This window comes from Pelophylax lessonae, assembly GCF_965119305.1.
Source record: "Pelophylax lessonae genome assembly, chromosome: 3".
Taxonomy (NCBI): domain Eukaryota; kingdom Metazoa; phylum Chordata; class Amphibia; order Anura; family Ranidae; genus Pelophylax; species Pelophylax lessonae.
This window is the reverse complement of record NC_138770.1, coordinates 25099728-25117587: the sequence shown is the minus strand read 5'-3', so window position 1 is coordinate 25117587 and position 17860 is coordinate 25099728. Positions and strand designations below refer to the sequence as shown.

The 17860-nt window shown below is 44.2% G+C and overlaps 2 protein-coding genes across 2 annotated transcripts in view; one reads left to right on the top strand and one right to left on the bottom strand.

Moving 5' to 3' along the window:
* LOC309550250 (uncharacterized protein) overlaps positions 1-17860 on the bottom strand; it is a gene marked incomplete at both ends in the record, with an annotated part of 974848 nt that overhangs the window by 408216 nt on the left and 548772 nt on the right. The gene's annotated exons all lie outside the window — the stretch shown is intronic.
* LOC309549807 (uncharacterized protein) overlaps positions 1-17860 on the top strand; it is a gene marked incomplete at its 3' end in the record, with an annotated part of 245362 nt that overhangs the window by 222847 nt on the left and 4655 nt on the right. Inside the window, exon 9 of the mRNA XM_082250310.1 lies at positions 13286-13427. Coding sequence (XP_082106436.1) covers positions 13286-13427 — 142 coding nt within the window. The remainder of the gene's footprint in view (positions 1-13285; positions 13428-17860) is intronic.

The following is a 17860-nucleotide window of genomic DNA, read 5'->3' as shown; positions in this document are numbered from 1 at the left end:
CAGGAATCAGTGGAAGCTTAAATGTTTACATGAGGCAATTTTCAGAGGTCCCACACCACTGCCTCCCATCTCCTGAGACTGTACTCAGTGACTTGGGTGTGACACTATACAGACATATCCCTCCACCCGGCACAGCCAGCAGACAACAGAGCAAGTAACCCCGGGAGAATTGTTCTGTCAGAAATCTTACTAGACCCGGGCATGGGGCAGAAGAGCCAAAACACATGTCCTAGGTTCCTAGGTCTGGTAACACCTATAGTGAAAATCAACATTTTGCTGCCAGTTGAATGGAATTGAAATTACCCCAGAATCTCCATAAATCCAGTCTAGATACATAAATTGTGTCTGCAGCACAGAGAAGGAAGATTATCCGAGAGAAATACAGGAATACAGGACGGGGAACACAGCTCAGGAAAGTGACCAGGGGATTACAGGCTGATATCACCCAGTCCCCGCCCTACTCTGGACCAACCAGTGAGCAGTGTGGGTGGAGGAATGTATTTAGGGTTAATGACCCACCTGTGCTGATCTCTGTAGGAGTGTCCTCCTCTATAAATGTCCCCGTTATTCCATCCTCCTCCGTAGACTGCTGATCATCCCTCACATACCTCTCTTCTTCTTCTGCTTTAAAGTCAAATTCTATATCGATTGGATCTCCACTCTAAACCAAGAAAATGAAAGAATATCATCTGTAAAATATAAGATTTATTATTGCAACATCACATTAACACTCCACACATTGTCTCCATGAGTCTGTGTTTTATAAGCTCCGCCCACTAACCTTATAACATTGAGGGATGGTGTGACCTTCCTGTGTGGAATCCCGGGAATACAGAGGATGGGGACATCTCTCTGGTGGGTTCCTGGTATTAGGTGGCTTCATCAAATCCTTGTGTCCTTCTGAAAACTCCTCCATCACTCCATACTCCTCATCCTCCTCTTTATACTCTTCTTTAACATTAATATTATCATCCCAGAGGTTTCCACTCTGAATATATAATAAAACATTCATTGTAACAAACATGCTGTGTATAAATCAGAGCTACCAATAATTGTCAGTCATCTACCTGATGATGGTGGGGGATGGTGTGACCTTCCTGTATGGAATCCCGGGAATACAGAGGACGGGGACATCTCTCTGGTGGGTTTCTGTAGCTGGATGACTCTACCATGGTGCCCTGGTACAGATCTTTGTGTTCTTTTAGAAACTCTGACTTCTCCATCACCCCATCCTCATCATCCTCCTCTTTTATCTCTTCTTTAACCTCAACTTTAGAATCTCTCAGGTTTCCACTCTGAAAATATAATAAAAATGACATCAATGGTAACAATGCAGATAATGTACAGATCCTAATGATACTATCAGTGATTGTTCCTCATCTACCTGATGATGGTGAGGGATGGTGTGACCTTCCTGTGTGGAATCCCGGGAATACAGAGGACGGGGACATCTCTCTGGTGGGTTCCCATTACTGGATCCATCTGTAGGAAACACACACACTGACTGAATACATTGTTTCTATGTGTTTATCAGATGATGGGGGATCTAGGTGGATCCTCCGTACTGCTCTCTCCTTTACAATAAAGTCTCCTCTTACCCGGTGATGTGAGGGGCGGCTGATTCTCCATCATGACGTCCTTGTAGAGATCCTTGTGTCCTTCTAAATACTCCCACTCCTCCATGGAGAAATAGACAGTGACATCCTGACACCTTATAGGAACCTGACACACACAATGATATAGATAATATCCACACACATAGTTAATCTGGTTGAAAAAAGACACACCACTGATAACCTTACACCTTTCAGTGTAAGAATCATCAACCATTATTCTCTGTCTTTTAGCATATTTTCTATCCCTTTTACAAATGGATTTTATAGCCTGTAGACTTTACCTTACACATTAGCCGTGTGTGGGGAACTGTGTCACACGCTTTTTCAAGTATACCACGTCCACAGCCACCCCTTTGTCCAAGTATACCACGTCCACAGCCACCCCTCTGTCCAAGTATACCACGTCCACAGCCACCCCTCTGTCCAAGTATACCACGTCCACAGCCACCCCTTTGTCCAAGTATACCACGTCCACAGCCACCCCTTTGTCCAAGTATACCACGTCCACAGCCACCCCTTTGTCCAAGTATACCACGTCCACAGCCACCCCTCTGTCCAAGTATACCACGTCCACAGCCACCCCTCTGTCCAAGTATACCACGTCCACAGCCACCCCTCTGTCCAAGTATACCACGTCCACAGCCACCCCTCTGTCCAAGTATACCACGTCCACAGCCACCCCTCTGTCCAAGTACACCACGGCCACAGTCACCCCTCTGTCCAAGGGAGAGACATGGGGGGAGCTGTGAGGTCAGTGTGATGTCATAGGACATATAGACTCTGGATGGAGGGACATTTGAATGGAGAGATTTGAGAGTCCTCTATATGAGGCTCCCTTGCAAACTAAATCATTGTTCCTGGGTGAGTCCTACCTCTCTTAAGCTGAAAAGTGAACTTTGAGCTTTACCATACAGAAATCTGTCAGGAATTTGTGAAAGTAATCTCTCATGTGATCAGGTGACGTCTGGAGGAATGGAGTGTAAATAGCATACAATTTTCTCCAGAGCTCCTAATGGTAGGGATGGATTTTTCAGCATGCTGGTGCCAAGTTTCCACCCCCCAGAGTCACTGCAGGTATAGAGAAAAGCTGTGTAAGAGGATATGGAGGAGAGATGAGGTGGAGATCTAGGAATCAGGATAAAGGTCAGGACAAGCAACAGACGAGCGCATCCAAGAGATGAAGCCGGGGTCACTACACAGAAAATCAATCCAAGGAAACAACAGGCAGGACGAGGAATAGCAAGAAGGAGCTCAGAAACAAATAAGAATATTGCTCAGTAGAGCTGCACGATTAATCGTATGAAAATCGCGATCTCGATTCACCCCTCCTGACGATCTAACCCTGAGATATGCTCGATTCTTTGCATAGCTGCATAGCAGAGAGAACAGCTGTGGAAAAAAAAAAAAAAAGCCTCCCGGCAAAAGCCTATCAGCAAAGTCTCCCGTAACTATAAACAAAAATGATTACATTGTATCTTTTTCTTCCCTCTGCCAGGGAAAAAGGAAGTTTAACCTCTTAAAGACTGGATCTTTTTCTGACATTAGTTGCTTGCAAGTTAAAATCATTTTTTTTTGCTAGAAAAGTACTTAGAACCCCCAAACATTTTATATATTTTTTTTAGCAGAGACCCTACAGAATAAAATGGCGATTGTTGTAATATTTTATGTCACACTGTATTTGCGCAGCAGTCTTTCAAACGCAATTAATAGACTTTAATGAATAAAAAAAAACGTAACAGTAAAGTTATCCCAATTTTTTTTTGTTACACAGAGAATCGTGAGAGAATCGTGATCTTTATTCCAAGCTAAAAAATCGTGATTCTCATTTTGGCCAGAATCGTGCAGCTCTATTGCTCAGCCAATGGGAGATTATCTCAGCATGACTTACATAATGAAGGAGATGAGGGGGAGGGGAGGTGACCATAGATACATGGAAATTCAGCTGGTTCTGCAGGGATCGGTCACATTTCCATCCATGTGTGGTCACTGCCGGATAAAAGTCACTCCATCAGCGGCTGCAGCCAATAGCTTCATCACTGATCTGTGTATTCTGAGAGCGGAGGAGCGCCCCCCATTGTCAGAATACAATAGTGCAGATCCCCCCATCCCCCTCCAATGTGTGGATGGGGGAATCACTTTAGTTTTTTTTTCTCTCATGATCCCGCTGGCTGAACGATAAAACTGAACCATGTATGGCCAGATTTGGAAGCAAGATATATTATTCATCAACTGATCCCCCTGAAGGGGTTGATCTAGGTTTCCACACTATATATGTGTTTATCATCATCTGCTGGAGATAAAAGACGTCACAGTGACTATGGAGGAAGAGGACGGACATGACGGGGGGGGGGTTACTGGGTGTAACTAGAAAATAAGATCTTATTACCTCCTCTCTACTTCCTCCCGACTGACCTTTCATCTGGAACTTCCTGTCTTTATCTGACATCATTTCCTGTGTGTACCTGAAATCACTTCCTGTCTGTATTCCATAGAGACTTCCTGTCTGAGTAGAAGTGAGAACACCACCTTGTGGAGCTCAGAGGAACTGCAGCCCTGAGAAACGTCTAGTAGTGTGAACACGCCTTGTGCTGTGTGTGTATGTACTGTATATCCTTATAGATGGGTCATCTCCACTCTCACCAAGGGGGATAGAAATATTGCTCTATCTTTCATTGACAGATGTAGCTCCATATTTTCTTAGACCATTGGGTTATGCTTCTCCCATCAGGAATAGGACACTAGGCAGGAAAAAGCTTTACCACGCCTATGGGACTGTCCCTGCAGGCATAACCCAACACACTCTCCTACAGCCCTCCATTTGTTTCTGCCTGGTTTAGGAGTAGGACCTAGTTCCCTGCTGGGATTGCGGTCTTAGCTATTTAAAAGGGAAATTTTTGTTATATGTAATTTTTATTTACTAGTTTACGGAAATACAAGCAACAGCTGGCTGCAGTTTTGCACTAGATAATCTAGATCCAGCCTGGCCAGTGAGCGTGAACAGGTTATAGTCCAGCACTAGGCCTTGCTAAGATAAAGCCCCGATGGATGGGGAAGAGCCTGCGAGTGGACCGTCTTGCTGGGACGTGATGACCTAGAACACCCTGAGTCGAAGCATACCCCCTGGCTGGCAGCACCCCCACCCCGGGTGGGAAGTGGTCTGTTTGGAGTGGCGCCCACCTGGTATTGTTGTATGGTGAGTAACGCTGTCCCCCCAATCCTCTGGCGGTCTCGAGGTGAACGTGGGCCCCCTCTTTGGAGTGGTTGGACCCTCGGGAGATCCCTCGCTTCCCCTGGCCTCTCGGACATACCAGCCCCCCCCCCCAGTTATTCTCCCCCTTCCCCTAGTAGGTTCTTACCTTGGGGGTAGTAATATTACGGCTGCTGCAGTGTTCCTGTGGGGGGGGGGGGGGGTCAGTGACTGTCCTGGTGGGGTCTTTTGTTAAGGACCTTCTGATGCCACTTGTCTGGGACCGGGGGACCTGGGACTGGGTCCCAGGGACTGCATGGTGCACGGTGGGGGCCACCATTTTGCTGTAGATTTGTTCTCATTATTTTCCATTGATTTTCTGTTAGTTCCCCATAGGAATGCATGGGGTGGCCATTTTCTTGTAGTCCACATTCGCTGGACACGCAAAAGTCATGACACAATAGATCTAGCAATGACCCAGGCTTTTTTCTGCTTCCTGTGTCGGATCATTTTTACTTTCTGTTTTACATGTGATTGTGAGGGTGCCCCCTTAGTAGTGCTTATCCACTCTCCAGAGCAATATGACTCCAAGACCAAAGTCACAAACATCCTTCACGCTCTATAAAATGGCAAAAAAGACAGCGCTTGCAAGAATGTGCGTATCCATAAAATAATAAATAAATTAAATCATGTAAGGTGCAATTGTATTACGAATGTGCATATCCATATAATAAATATAGAAAACAACAATAGATTAGATCATGTAAGGTGCAATTGTGCTATGTCAATAAAGACAACTAACATCAATTCACAGAATTACAGAATTAAAGTGCAATGGGGCCAAAACTATAATTTTGTGCATAAAGTGCAAAAGTGCTGAATATTACAGTGCAAAAAAAAAATGTCCAAAATTTGGTAAACAGTCCACTCATAGTATAACTTCAATAAAGTGGTGTAATCAAAGGAAAGGTGCTTGAGGTGCGGCAAACGGTGGAAAGGTGCTTCAAAAACCCTCTTGGGGATCCACTCACCAGAACTATATGGTTAATGGGCCTGGAACATACAATGGTCCTCCAACGTAATATGCTCAGTGTAGGCTGGAGCGGAGTGCAGGGTCTGTGCGTGGTATGTGTAGGGGCACCGAGGAGAAGTGATCATCGAGGGGGTGACTATATTGGAGGCTGGAGGTTTGCTGACCCATCCACTTTAAAGGCTCATCCATCCTGTAGGTAATCCTAAGAAAGGGCTCATATTATGTTGGAGGACCATTGTATGTTCCAGGCCCATTAACCATATAGTTCTGGTGAGTGGATCCCCAAGAGGGTTTTTGAAGCACCTTTCCACTGTGTGGAGCACCTCAAGCACCTTTCCTTTGATTACAGCACTTTATTGAAGTTATACTTTGAGTGGACTGTTTACCAAATTTTGGACATTTTTTTTTGCACTGTAATATTCAGCACTTTTGCACTTTATGCACAAAATGATAGTTTTGGCACCATTGCACGTTAATTATTCTGTGAATTGATGTTAGTTGTCATTATTGACGTAGCACAATTGCACCTTACATGATCTAATCTATTGTTGTTTTCTATATTTATTTTATGGATATGCACATTCTTGCAACCGCTGTCTTTTTTGGCATTTTATTGATTTTCTTGTTTTTTACCTAGTGAACAGTAGCTGCAGGATCACTTTTTATTTATAGTTCTAAGCGTGGGTTATAATTTAAATTTTTTACACATCCTTCACACTCTCCGCAACTCCGATGGCAAAGGAACTGGCTCCTCCTTGCTAACTCCTGCAAGTCTGCTGTGCTTTCTGTCAGTCTCCTTCCTAGACTCGGCTTCCTCCTCCGACCGCTGTTCCGGCAGGAGCTCCGCCTCTTCATATACACTCAGGGAGGAGAGAAAGGGGAAGGATATACAGTACATACACACACAGCACAAGGCCGTTGTTCCGTGAAAAAACCATACCCGTGAAAATTCCCTACCTTCGTCACTTTCGGTGCACCTACGTTGCACATACGTCATTGAACAGCTGAGGAGCTTACTAGTGCGCATGCTCGGAGGGTAGGGAATTTTCATGGTAGTGTGTTTAACGTTACACCGCATCAGCTGTTGCAGCGTTTACATTAAAACATCTCGGTTGCAACATGAAATCATGTCCGCTCCTACCCCTGTCACTTCCCTGATCTTGGCTACTAAATATAAAAGCAGTGGCGGGTCTATGAAAAAACCCGCCGCCGCTTTTACATTTAGTAGCCGAGATCAGGGAAGTGACAGGGGTAGGAGCGGACATGATTTCATGTTGCAGCCGAGATGTTTTAATGTAACCGCCGCAACAGCTGATGCGGTGGTGTAACGTTACAACACACTACCATGAAAATTCCCTACCCTCCGAGCATGCGCAATGCTAAGCTCCTCAACTGTTCAATGACGTAGCCGGAGCTGTGAGCTTGCGCACTGCTAAGCTGCTCAGCTGTTCCATTACGTTTCTGACAGGAAGTGACGTGGGTATGGAATTTTCACGAGGTATGGTTTTCTAACGTTACACCGTGTTCACACTACCAGGGCTGCAGTTCCTCTGACCTCCACAAGGTGGTAATCTCACTTCGACCCAGACAGGAAGTCTCTATGGAATACAGACAGGAAGTGATGTCAGGTACAGACAGGAAGTGATGTCAGATATAAATAGGAATTCTGGGTGAGAGGCGAGACGGGAGGAAGTAGAGAGGAGACGTTGCTGGAAGTAGCAGCAAAGGAGGTAATAAGTTCTTATTTTCTATTTAAACACAGTAACCCCTCCCGTCATGTCCGTCTTCTTCCTCCATTATCACTGTGACGTCTTTTATCTCCAGCAGATGCTGATACACACATATATAGTGTGGAAACCTAGATTAACCCCTTCAGGGTCAGAACATTTCCACACTTACGGGGCCGGAAAATTCTCCTAATTCTTATTTCTCGATTAGTCTTTTTTTTTTTTTTTAAACAACTTTGTTGACTTGTATTAGGTGTGGGGGATGGGGGGGGGTTGTTTAGACATAAAAATAATCTTATTTGTCCCTCTTTACCAGCAGATCAAAAACTAGCAAAAAATACTTTGTGATCTGTCAAGCCAAAGGTAAGAGACTTCTGGATCAAAAGAACACTAAACTGAATGTTCCTCTGTGTAATCCCACCGGGGTCCGTTCTTCCCTCATATTATCCCCCATACATCCCCATCCTAATATTGTACAACCAGTACAGTCCACATCATTCTCTGTCATCAATTATTGGTTTACAGGGAAACCTCTATAGATTACATGACCAATGAAGATGGAAGAGGTCCAGAGTCACATGACTGAGAAGATACTAAACCTCACCCTGGAGATCATCTACCTGCTGACCGGAGAGGTGAGGAGGATTCTGGGAGGTCACATGACATCACTCTTATCTCTATTAATAAAACACAGACTTGACCGGAGAGGTGAGGAGGATTCTGGGAGGTCACATGGCATCACTCTTATCTCTATTAATAAAACACAGACCTGACCGGAGAGGTGAGGAGGATTCTGGGAGGTCACATGACATCATTCTTATCTCTTAATAAAACACAGAGCTGACCAGAGAGGTGAGGAGGATTCTAGGAGGACACATGACATCACTCTTATCTCTATTAATAAAACACAGACCTGACCGGAGAGGCGAGGAGGATTCTGGGAGGTCACATATCATCACTCTTATATCTATTAATAAAACACAGACCTGACCGGAGAGGTGAGGAGGATTCTGGGAGGTCACATGACATCACTCTTATCTCTATTAATAAAACACAGACCTGACTGGAGAGGTGAGGGGGATTCTGGGATTCTAACATGATATTCCTATTGGTTCCTCAATACAGAGATTTCCTCTTCTGAAGTCAGGTGATCATATGACCATCACAGTGCCTCCATGTGACTCCCTAAATCCTGAGAGACACAACATACAGAAGATTCTAGAAGTCACCAAGAAGATGATGGAGCTGCTGACAGGAGAGGTGAGCGGTGCTGGGAATTCTTTTTGTAATTTTATTTTTATGGATTTTCCCAAAAATAAAGAAGTTACATCCATTGTATTTCACAACACAGGCAATGAAGAGGGTATATAGATATTACACCATGAAGAGGGTATATAGATATTACACCATGAAGAGGGTATATAGGTATTACACCATGAAGAGGGTATATAGATATTACACCATGAAGAGGGTATATAGATATTACACCATGAAGAGGGTATATAGATATTACACCATGAAGAGGGTATATAGATATTACATCATGAAGAGGGTATATAGATATTACACCATGAAGAGGGTATATAGATATTACACCATGAAGAGGGTATATAGATATTACAGCTTGTAATAGCCAATAGACATACAGCATACTTGGACAGTATATGCAGTAAACTGAAATAAGTCAGAGGAACCCTGAAAGTTCTGGATAGAACATGGAGCTGTTTGGCCATCTGATGGACATGTCTGGGTTTGGTGGTTGCCAGGAGAACGGTATTTGCCTGACTGCATTGTGCCAAGAAGAGTTGAAGCTGTTATAGCTGCAAAGGGCGGAGCCAACTCAATATTGGACCCTACAGACTGAGACTGGGATGCCATTAAAGTTCATGTGTGTGTAAAGGCAGGCGTCCCAATACTTTTGGCAATATAGTGTAAGTGAAGGTTTTCAGTAACCGGGAGCACCTGGTATAATAGTTTGTAGATGGAGGATATGAGGTGTGGTTGGTGTGGGCCTTGGATTCATATGTGTTTGAATTTGGTTGGGCCGTGTAAAGCTAATGATGGAGGGGGGGGGGGGTGGAGAAAAATGCTTCCATTGAATATAAGAGGTAAAGAGGTTATTGGGAATATGGAGCTTAGTGTGGAATTCCTCAAAGGGTCTGAGTTTGCTTGTAACCAAATCTACAAAATGACACAACTATAAGGAGAATTATCTGCAGGACTGTGAAAACAACAGCCAGGTCTATAAGAGGAGAAGTCTCACACCAGATTATTGACCACAATGTGGTGGATAAGAACAGTCAAGTTAATTAAAAAGCCAACAATACCACTGCAAAAGGTCCCTGTTCCCCGCCACTTTCTCCAGACACATCACAAGCACATGGCTTATCTGGAGGTCACGGCAACTGAGACCTTCCACAAGGGTTCACCTACTGATAATGAAAGGTTCTCCCTCTTATGTAGGAAGGAGACCTTCTGGATTTATACGTTTGGTTCCTTATCACCATATGGCTTGAATGAGGACTTAGAGATCCATAATATTGTCTAATAATAATCCTTATATCCCATTAACTTCTTTTTACCACTTTGTGTGGCATAATTGTTGTCTCTGGCAGACATATTAATAGTAATATTTTAATTTTTATTATTTTTTATGATTATTATTATAATATTAGTTAGTTCTTAGAATATGCACAATAGTATTCAGGCAAATATTCCCCTTTTTATTATTTTCTGATATTTTGTACATTTGTGATTATACTGTAGAGTTTATATTTGATGGCAACTGACTCAATGGCAGCCATAAGCATTGATCGGTTAAGTGGCATCCAGATCTGCATAGCTCCGCCCACTCCCCACCCCTCTATTGGGACACCTTCAGCTTAAATACTCCAGTTGTCTTTATCCCCGTGACTTGATAAAGCGCATGCACGTGAAACACGTCATCACGGCAACTTTACAAGCTTGCGTTCCATGCTGGGACCCCGAGGCTTCCTCTGGTTCTTCCCAGGGCTTTTGTATTGGCGCCCCTCTATCAGCCCTCACTGCAGTGCTGGATGACCCTTCCATTAATGCCCAGGGATCTTTTGCAGTGGTGTTGATGGCTTTTTCATTAACTTGACTGTTCCAAACCACCACATTGTGGGTAATAAACTGTTGTTACCCTTAATAGACCTGGCTGTTGTTTTCACAGTCCTGCAGATAATTCTCCTTCGAGTGACCACTGGGGGCACCTAGGGTGGTCTAATAGAAAAAGAAAAATACAGTGTGCCACATTTTTTCCATATGGACAACATAAATAGCATAGGGGAGGAGGATTGTTTCAGTGGAGAGGACATGGTGGAGTCAGCTGACCATAATAAAGGGCATGGGTGAGTGGGGTAGATAAGCCCAAATTCTATTTCAGACCAGTGACTGGGTGGGTGATGGACAGACCAGGACATAAAAGTGTGGAGGTGGGAGGCATAATAATAAATTAACCACTTCCCACTGGAAGGCCGTCATATGATGTCCTGGACTTGAAGTGGTGATATCTGGATGATGGGTGCAGCTGCAGGCATCATCCAGATATCTTTCTTTTCAGCCAGCTATTCCCTTACTTGTAAAAGCCATCCTAGCCACTCATGAGCCACTTGATTGATTTTACAGGCAGCGGGAGGGGATGTCCTGCACCTCTCCTGCTGCCCTCCAGTGCCTCTCTTGGCTCTCCCTTGTGATCGGGGAACCAGAACACCGATCCAGCGATGGAATACCATAGAGCTGGCCATAGACTGGATGGTCCCCGGCCATCTCTATGCTCCTGGGAGGCTGAAAGCAACCTCATGACGTAACTTCCGGTGCTGGCAGATGTAAACACTGCCAGTTGTTTATCCTGGAAAGCAGAGATCAATGTACTTCTAGAGCAATTCTAGTAATTCTAGAGCATGACACATGTGTTTGATATCTATTTACTCGGCGTAACATCATCTTTTATATTTTACAAAAAAATTGAGTTACAGTATCTATGGTTGTAACGGAACCGCCGACCCACACTGTGTTTGTGGTCTTCCATCAGTATACGGCTTCCTTGCAGTCATGAACATGTATACCAGATTTTCCCAGCTGCCCTCATACAAAGCTAGCCAACAACTTGGCTTGTACTGGAATCACTTTATTGAACAGTCACACAGAATTTATATGTATACAGCATGGACACATCCCCCCTCATGATCAAATTACCACACACTGGTCAGGGGTTGCCTGATTACATTATCATATGCAGATGACATTGTATACAGAAACAGAATTAACCTGAACTAATTATCTAGCCATCTGGACAGAACAATGTGGGCTCATTAACATTTTAAGAATGGGACAGGCAGATTTAACACAATACACATCCCACCTCAAAACAGACAATAGGACAAGACTGCCAATGACAGTCTGTCTGTCTCCTACATTGAAGTACATGGAATACACATCTACAAATTGCTATGATTATTTAGGCGGTAGACTTCATGGCAACAGGCTATAGGTCTCACAGTGTAAAGTGGGATTAAATCTTCATATCCCTTGAGAGATATTATTGACAAATATTACTGTCCCACTTGAAGCAATCCAAACCATTAAGTATCTGTCTTTCCCTCCCAGTGACGGTGAGTACCGTCACAATGGTGCTTTTTTTTTATTTTTTCATTAAAATTCATGAAAGTGTATTTTTTCCAAAGAAATTGTGCTTGAAAAATTGCTGCGACAGCCATTTTATTCTCTAGGATCTTTGCTGAAAATATATATATATTTTTAATGTTTGGGGGCTCTAAGTAATTTTTTAGCAATGAAATGATGATTTTTACATGTAGGAGAGAAATGCCAGAATTGGCCCGGATTGGAAGTGGTTAACAGGTCAGGTGCTCCCAGACCGCCCCTAGATCTCAGCCAAAGCAAAGTGGATTGTGCTATGCGATGGGACTTATGGTGCCATATAAATGTAACAAAGGTACTTTGCAGCAATTTCAGCCAAGAAAGAGGGACTTGGACTGGGAGAGTCATAAATAGGTCCAGCAGTTTGGGGAGGAACCACATTTTGAGGACATTTACCGCGCCTAGCCAGGAGATATTATACAGTAAGCATCCCATTGTTTCAGGGATAAATGGATGTCTTGAAATAAAGAAGGAAGGTTAGCTTAGTATAATGAGGAGAAGGTGTCACATGAATAACGAGGTATTTGAGGGAACAGGTACACTAGTGATACGAGTAAGCGGATTGTAAGGTGCCCAGAGTTGTGGGAGGAATGTTGATACAAAAGAGCCTCGATCTTAGAAGTATTAATCTTATACCCCGGCAGTGTACTCAGGTAGATGATTGACAATTATTAGTAGTTATAATTTATACACAGCATGTTTGTTATAATGAATGTTTTATTATATATTCAGAGTGGAAACCTCGGGGATGATAATATTGATGTTAAAGAAGAGTATAAAGAGGAGGATGAGGAGTATGGAGTGATGGAGGAGTTTTCAGAAGGACACAAGGATATGATGGAGCCACCTAATACCAGGAACCCACCAGAGAGATGTCCCCGTCCTCTGTATTCCCGGGATTCCACACAGGAAGATCACACCATCCCTCACTGTTACAAGGTTGGTGCGATGGAGTATCTAGAACATGGACTTGTGGAGATGATGTGAGGATATTTTATGTGAGCTTATATTTTACAGATGATTTTTCTCTCATTTTCTTTAGGGTGAAGATCTGATAGATATAAAAGTTGAGGTTAAAGCAGAAGAAGAAGAGAGGTATGTGAGGGATGATCAGCAGTCTATGGAGGAGGATGGAATAACGGGGACATTTATAGAGGAGGACACTCCTACAGAGATCAGCACAGGTGGGTCATTAACACTAAATATATTCCTCCACCCATACTGCTCACTGATTGGTCCAGAGTGCCCAGGTCTAGCAAGATCTCTGACTGCAATTTTCCCATATTTACTTGCTTTGATATCTGCTGGCTGTGCCGGGTGGAGGGATATGTCTGTATAGTCTCAGAACCCCTTCACTGAGTGCAGTCTCAGGAGATGGGAGGCAGCGGTGTGGGACCCCTGCAACTTGTCTCATGTAAACATTTAAGCTTCCACTGATTCCTGAATACCAATATTATGAGTCCTGAATAGTGATGGGCCGAACACCCCCCCTGTTCGGTTCGCACCAGAACATCTCAAACAGGGGGAAAGTTCTAGCGAACATGCCAACTGTAATAAAGTCTAGGGGACATGAACAGGAAAAATCAAAAGTCCTAATTTTAAAGGCAAGTTATTGCCATAAAAAGTATGGGGGCCCGGGTACTGCCCTGGGGAACATGTATCAATGTGAAAAAAAGTTTTTAAAACAATTGTTTTACAGGAGCAGGGATTTTAATAATGCTTAAAGCGAAACAATAAAAATGAAAAATTCCTTTATATATTGTGCCTAGGGGTCCCCTGATGTGCCTGTAAAGTGGTGTATCTGTACAATGTATGGAGCCTGCTGCAGCAATACTGACATTTCTAAAGGAAAAAATGTCATTTAAACTTGCTCACGGCTGTAATGTATTGTCGGCTCCCAGCAATACAGATAAAAAACAGCATAGGGTTCCCCCCTGCCCAGTCCATACCAGGCCCTTCGGGTCTGGTATGGATTTTAACCACTTGCCGACCGCTGCACGAATATATACTGCGGCTGTCAGCCCCTACAGGCAAAGTGACGCATGGGTACGTCGCTCACCCGCGAGCCTGTAGGGGGCAAGGGCACGCCACCACCGGCGTGCTCCTGCCCCCGCATGTTCCCTGCCTAGCCTGCGCGTGTGACCGGCGGCTCTGATGTCACTCGCAATCTCCCTCAGGAGAGGGAGAAAGACAGACGGCTGATGTAAACACAGCCGTCTGTCATTCTCCCTGAAGTAATGGCAGAGGCTATGCGATCCTGCTATGTAGGATCGTATGTCTCTGTGATTACTTCACTAGCCACGCCCCCTTACAGTTAGAATCACGCCCCCTAGGGACACACTTGACCCCTTGATCACCAATAAAGTTAACCCCTTTCCTGCCAGTGTCATTTTTACAGTAACCGTGCATATTTATAGCACGGATTACTGTAGTAATGTCACTGGTACCCCCAAATGTGTCAAAAATTTCAGTTAGGGGGTCCGATCTGTCCGCCCCAATGTCGCAGTCCCGCAAAAAAAAAATCACAGATAGCCGCCATTACTAGTTTAAAAAAAAACAATAAAAATCACATAAATCTTTCCCGTAGTTAGTAAACGCAATAACTTTTGCGCAAACCAATCAAAATACGCTTATTGCGATTTTTATTTTTTTTACCAAAAATATGTAGCAGAAAACAAATTGGCCTAAAATGTTAAAAAATTAAAATTTTTACATTTTTTTTTTTGAGAATTTCAAAAAATATTGTTATTTTTTCAAAATGGTCGCTCTTTTTTTGTTTATAGCGCAAAAAATAAAAATCGCAGAGGTGATCAAATACCACCAAAGAAAGCTCTGTTTGTGGGAAAAAAAGGACGTCAATTTCATTTGGGTACAGCAGTGCATGACCACGCAATTGTCCGTTAAATTCACGCAGTGCCGAATCGCAAAAGAGGGCCTGGTCTTTGAGCGGCCAAATCCTCCGGGGCTTAAGTGGTTAAGGGGAACCCCACGCCAAAATTAAAAAAAAAAATGGCTTTGGGTCCCCCCAAAATCCATACCAGCCCCTTACCTAAACATGTGGCGTGGAAGGCCAGAAAAGGGGTGCGACGAGCGAGCAACCCCCCTCCTGATCCATACCAGGCTGCTTGCCCCCCAAAGCACCTTGTCCCCATGTTGATGGGGAGAAGGGCCTCTTTCCGACAACCCTGGGCTGTGGTTGTGGGGGTCTGCAGGTGAGGGGCTTTTCGGAAACTGGAAGCCCCCTTTTAACAATCATACTCCTACCCATTCACAAAAAAAGTGTACAAAAAAAATAAACACATTTAGCACTGCCCCCTTGAGGACTGCCTGATTTCACACCTTTGGATCCCACTGGGTTACCATTAGCAACCTTAATACTCAGTCTCTCACTTTCCTTCTTGGCTCATTCAAAAATCAATCCAGGGGTATGTAGTTGTTTTAGGGTGTTTTTATTTATAAATTAGGGGTGGGAGAAGGGAATAGTGGGATACTCCGAATTAACTATGCACAAGATTTGAGGACTTCTATCTCTTGGTACAGCCAGGCTGTTGATCCATCTTGCCACTGAGGTGAATTTAGCTTTAACCACTTGCCGACCGCTGCAAGTACATATACTGCGGTGGTCAGCCCCGGCCAGGCAAAGTGACGTATGGGAACGTCACTAGCCTGTGAGCCAATAGCGGGCGGCCGCGCCCCGCCGGAGGCGCGCTCCCGCCCCGTTTCCTATCAAGTCCGCGCGTGTGACCGGCGGACCCGGTGTCCGCCGGTCACTCGCGATCGTCCACTGTGAAGGGAGAAAGGCAGGCGGCTAATGTAAACAAAGCCGCCTGTCATTCTCCCCTGTGTAACAGCAGAGATCTAATGGTCCTGCTATGTAGGACCGTAGATCTCTGCTGTTACATGTAAAGCCACATCTCTGCACAGTTAGAAGCACACCCCTAGGGACACACTTAACCCCTCCTTCCCCAATAAAGTTAACCCCTTACCTGCCAGTGTCATTTTTACAGTAACAGTGCATATGATGTATAGCACTGATTACTGTAGTAATGTCACTGGTACCCCCAAAAGTGTCAAAAATGTCAGTCAAGGGTCCGATCTGTCCGCCGCAATGTCGCAGTCCCGCAAAAAAAATCGCAGATCGCCGCCATTACTCGTTAAAAAAAAACAACAAAAATGACAAAAATCTTTCCCTTAGTTAGTAGCTGCGATAACTTTTGCGCAAACCAATCAAAATACGATTATTGTGATTTTTTTTTTACCAAACATATGTAGCAGAAAACAAATTGGCAAAAAATGTTAAAAAATTTTGATTTTTACATTTTTTTGGGGGGAATTTCATATAAAAAAATGTGAAAAATATTGTTATTTTTGCAAAAATTGTTGCTCTATTTTTGTTTATAGCGCATGATCAAAAAATCGCACAGGTGATGAAATACCACCAAAAGAAAGCTCTGTTTGTGGGGAAAAAAAGGACGTCAAATTCGTTTAGGTACAGCATCGCACGACCACGCAATTGTCCGTTAAAATCACGCAGTGCCGAATCGCAAAATAGGCCCTGGTCAGGAAGGGGGTAAAATCTTCCGGGGCTTAAGTGGTTAAGTCTCTTTTCCAAATGACTTGATGAACTAAGTTTATCTTCAGGACAATCTCCTTTCCATCCTATTTCTTGACTGCTGAGACCCGTCCACTGACTATCCTACTCTTGGGGTGGCCCCCCTCAGGTCAGTCACCTTGACATAAGCCCCTGTACTCACGATACTGTTTTTCTAGGGTCTCCAGTGTCTCCCCCTCAGTCAGCTCTCCTTGACCTCTGGGTTCAACTCTTTTCCTCTGGCCCTCAGGACGACCTCCTAAGACCACCTGCCACTGCTACAGAGGAGGAGGCAGCTGCCGCCCTCCCTCCGGGACTCTGCTCTCCAGCCAAAGACCCTGCAGCACATGTGCTCCTGGCTTTTATACAGTATCCCAGAATGCACCGAGACAGCCTGTCTCTGCCAATCACCAGAACTGTATCAAAGCCTATGCATCCATTGGTCAGGTTTCCTCCCACTGTCCTACATGCCTCCCTATTGGACCAATGTGAAACACTCTCAAGACAGAATGAATCGCATACTGAGCACACTGAGCAGACCTCACTAACAGATCCTGTTCTCTGGTAGGCAGAAAGCAATATAGATTTGCCTGCTGCTCCTCTGATAGGTAGACAGAGCCAAAAACTATACTCTCTCACTAGCATCTACCTAGGAGGGTGCTACACACAAAAGACAGTTTCTTTATCATCCATTGACAGACGCAGCTCTTATGCTTCTTATACCGTTGGGTTATGTTGCCCCCTACAGGAGTAGTACTAGGCAGGAAAAAAACAGTTCACCATGCCTACGGGGGCTGTCCCTATAGGCATAACCCCACACACCCTGCTTCAGCATACAAGTTTTGTTTCTGCCTAATGAAGGGTTAGGACCTAGGTTTCCTGCTGGGACTTCGGTCTCAGTTTTTTATTTTAAAGAATATTTTGTTTTATTTTCTTTACTCACTTCTGCTAGTTAGTTTTCAAGGGGATCCTCCTGGTGAACTACAAGCGATAGCCGGCTGAGGTTTCGCACTGGATAATCTAGAT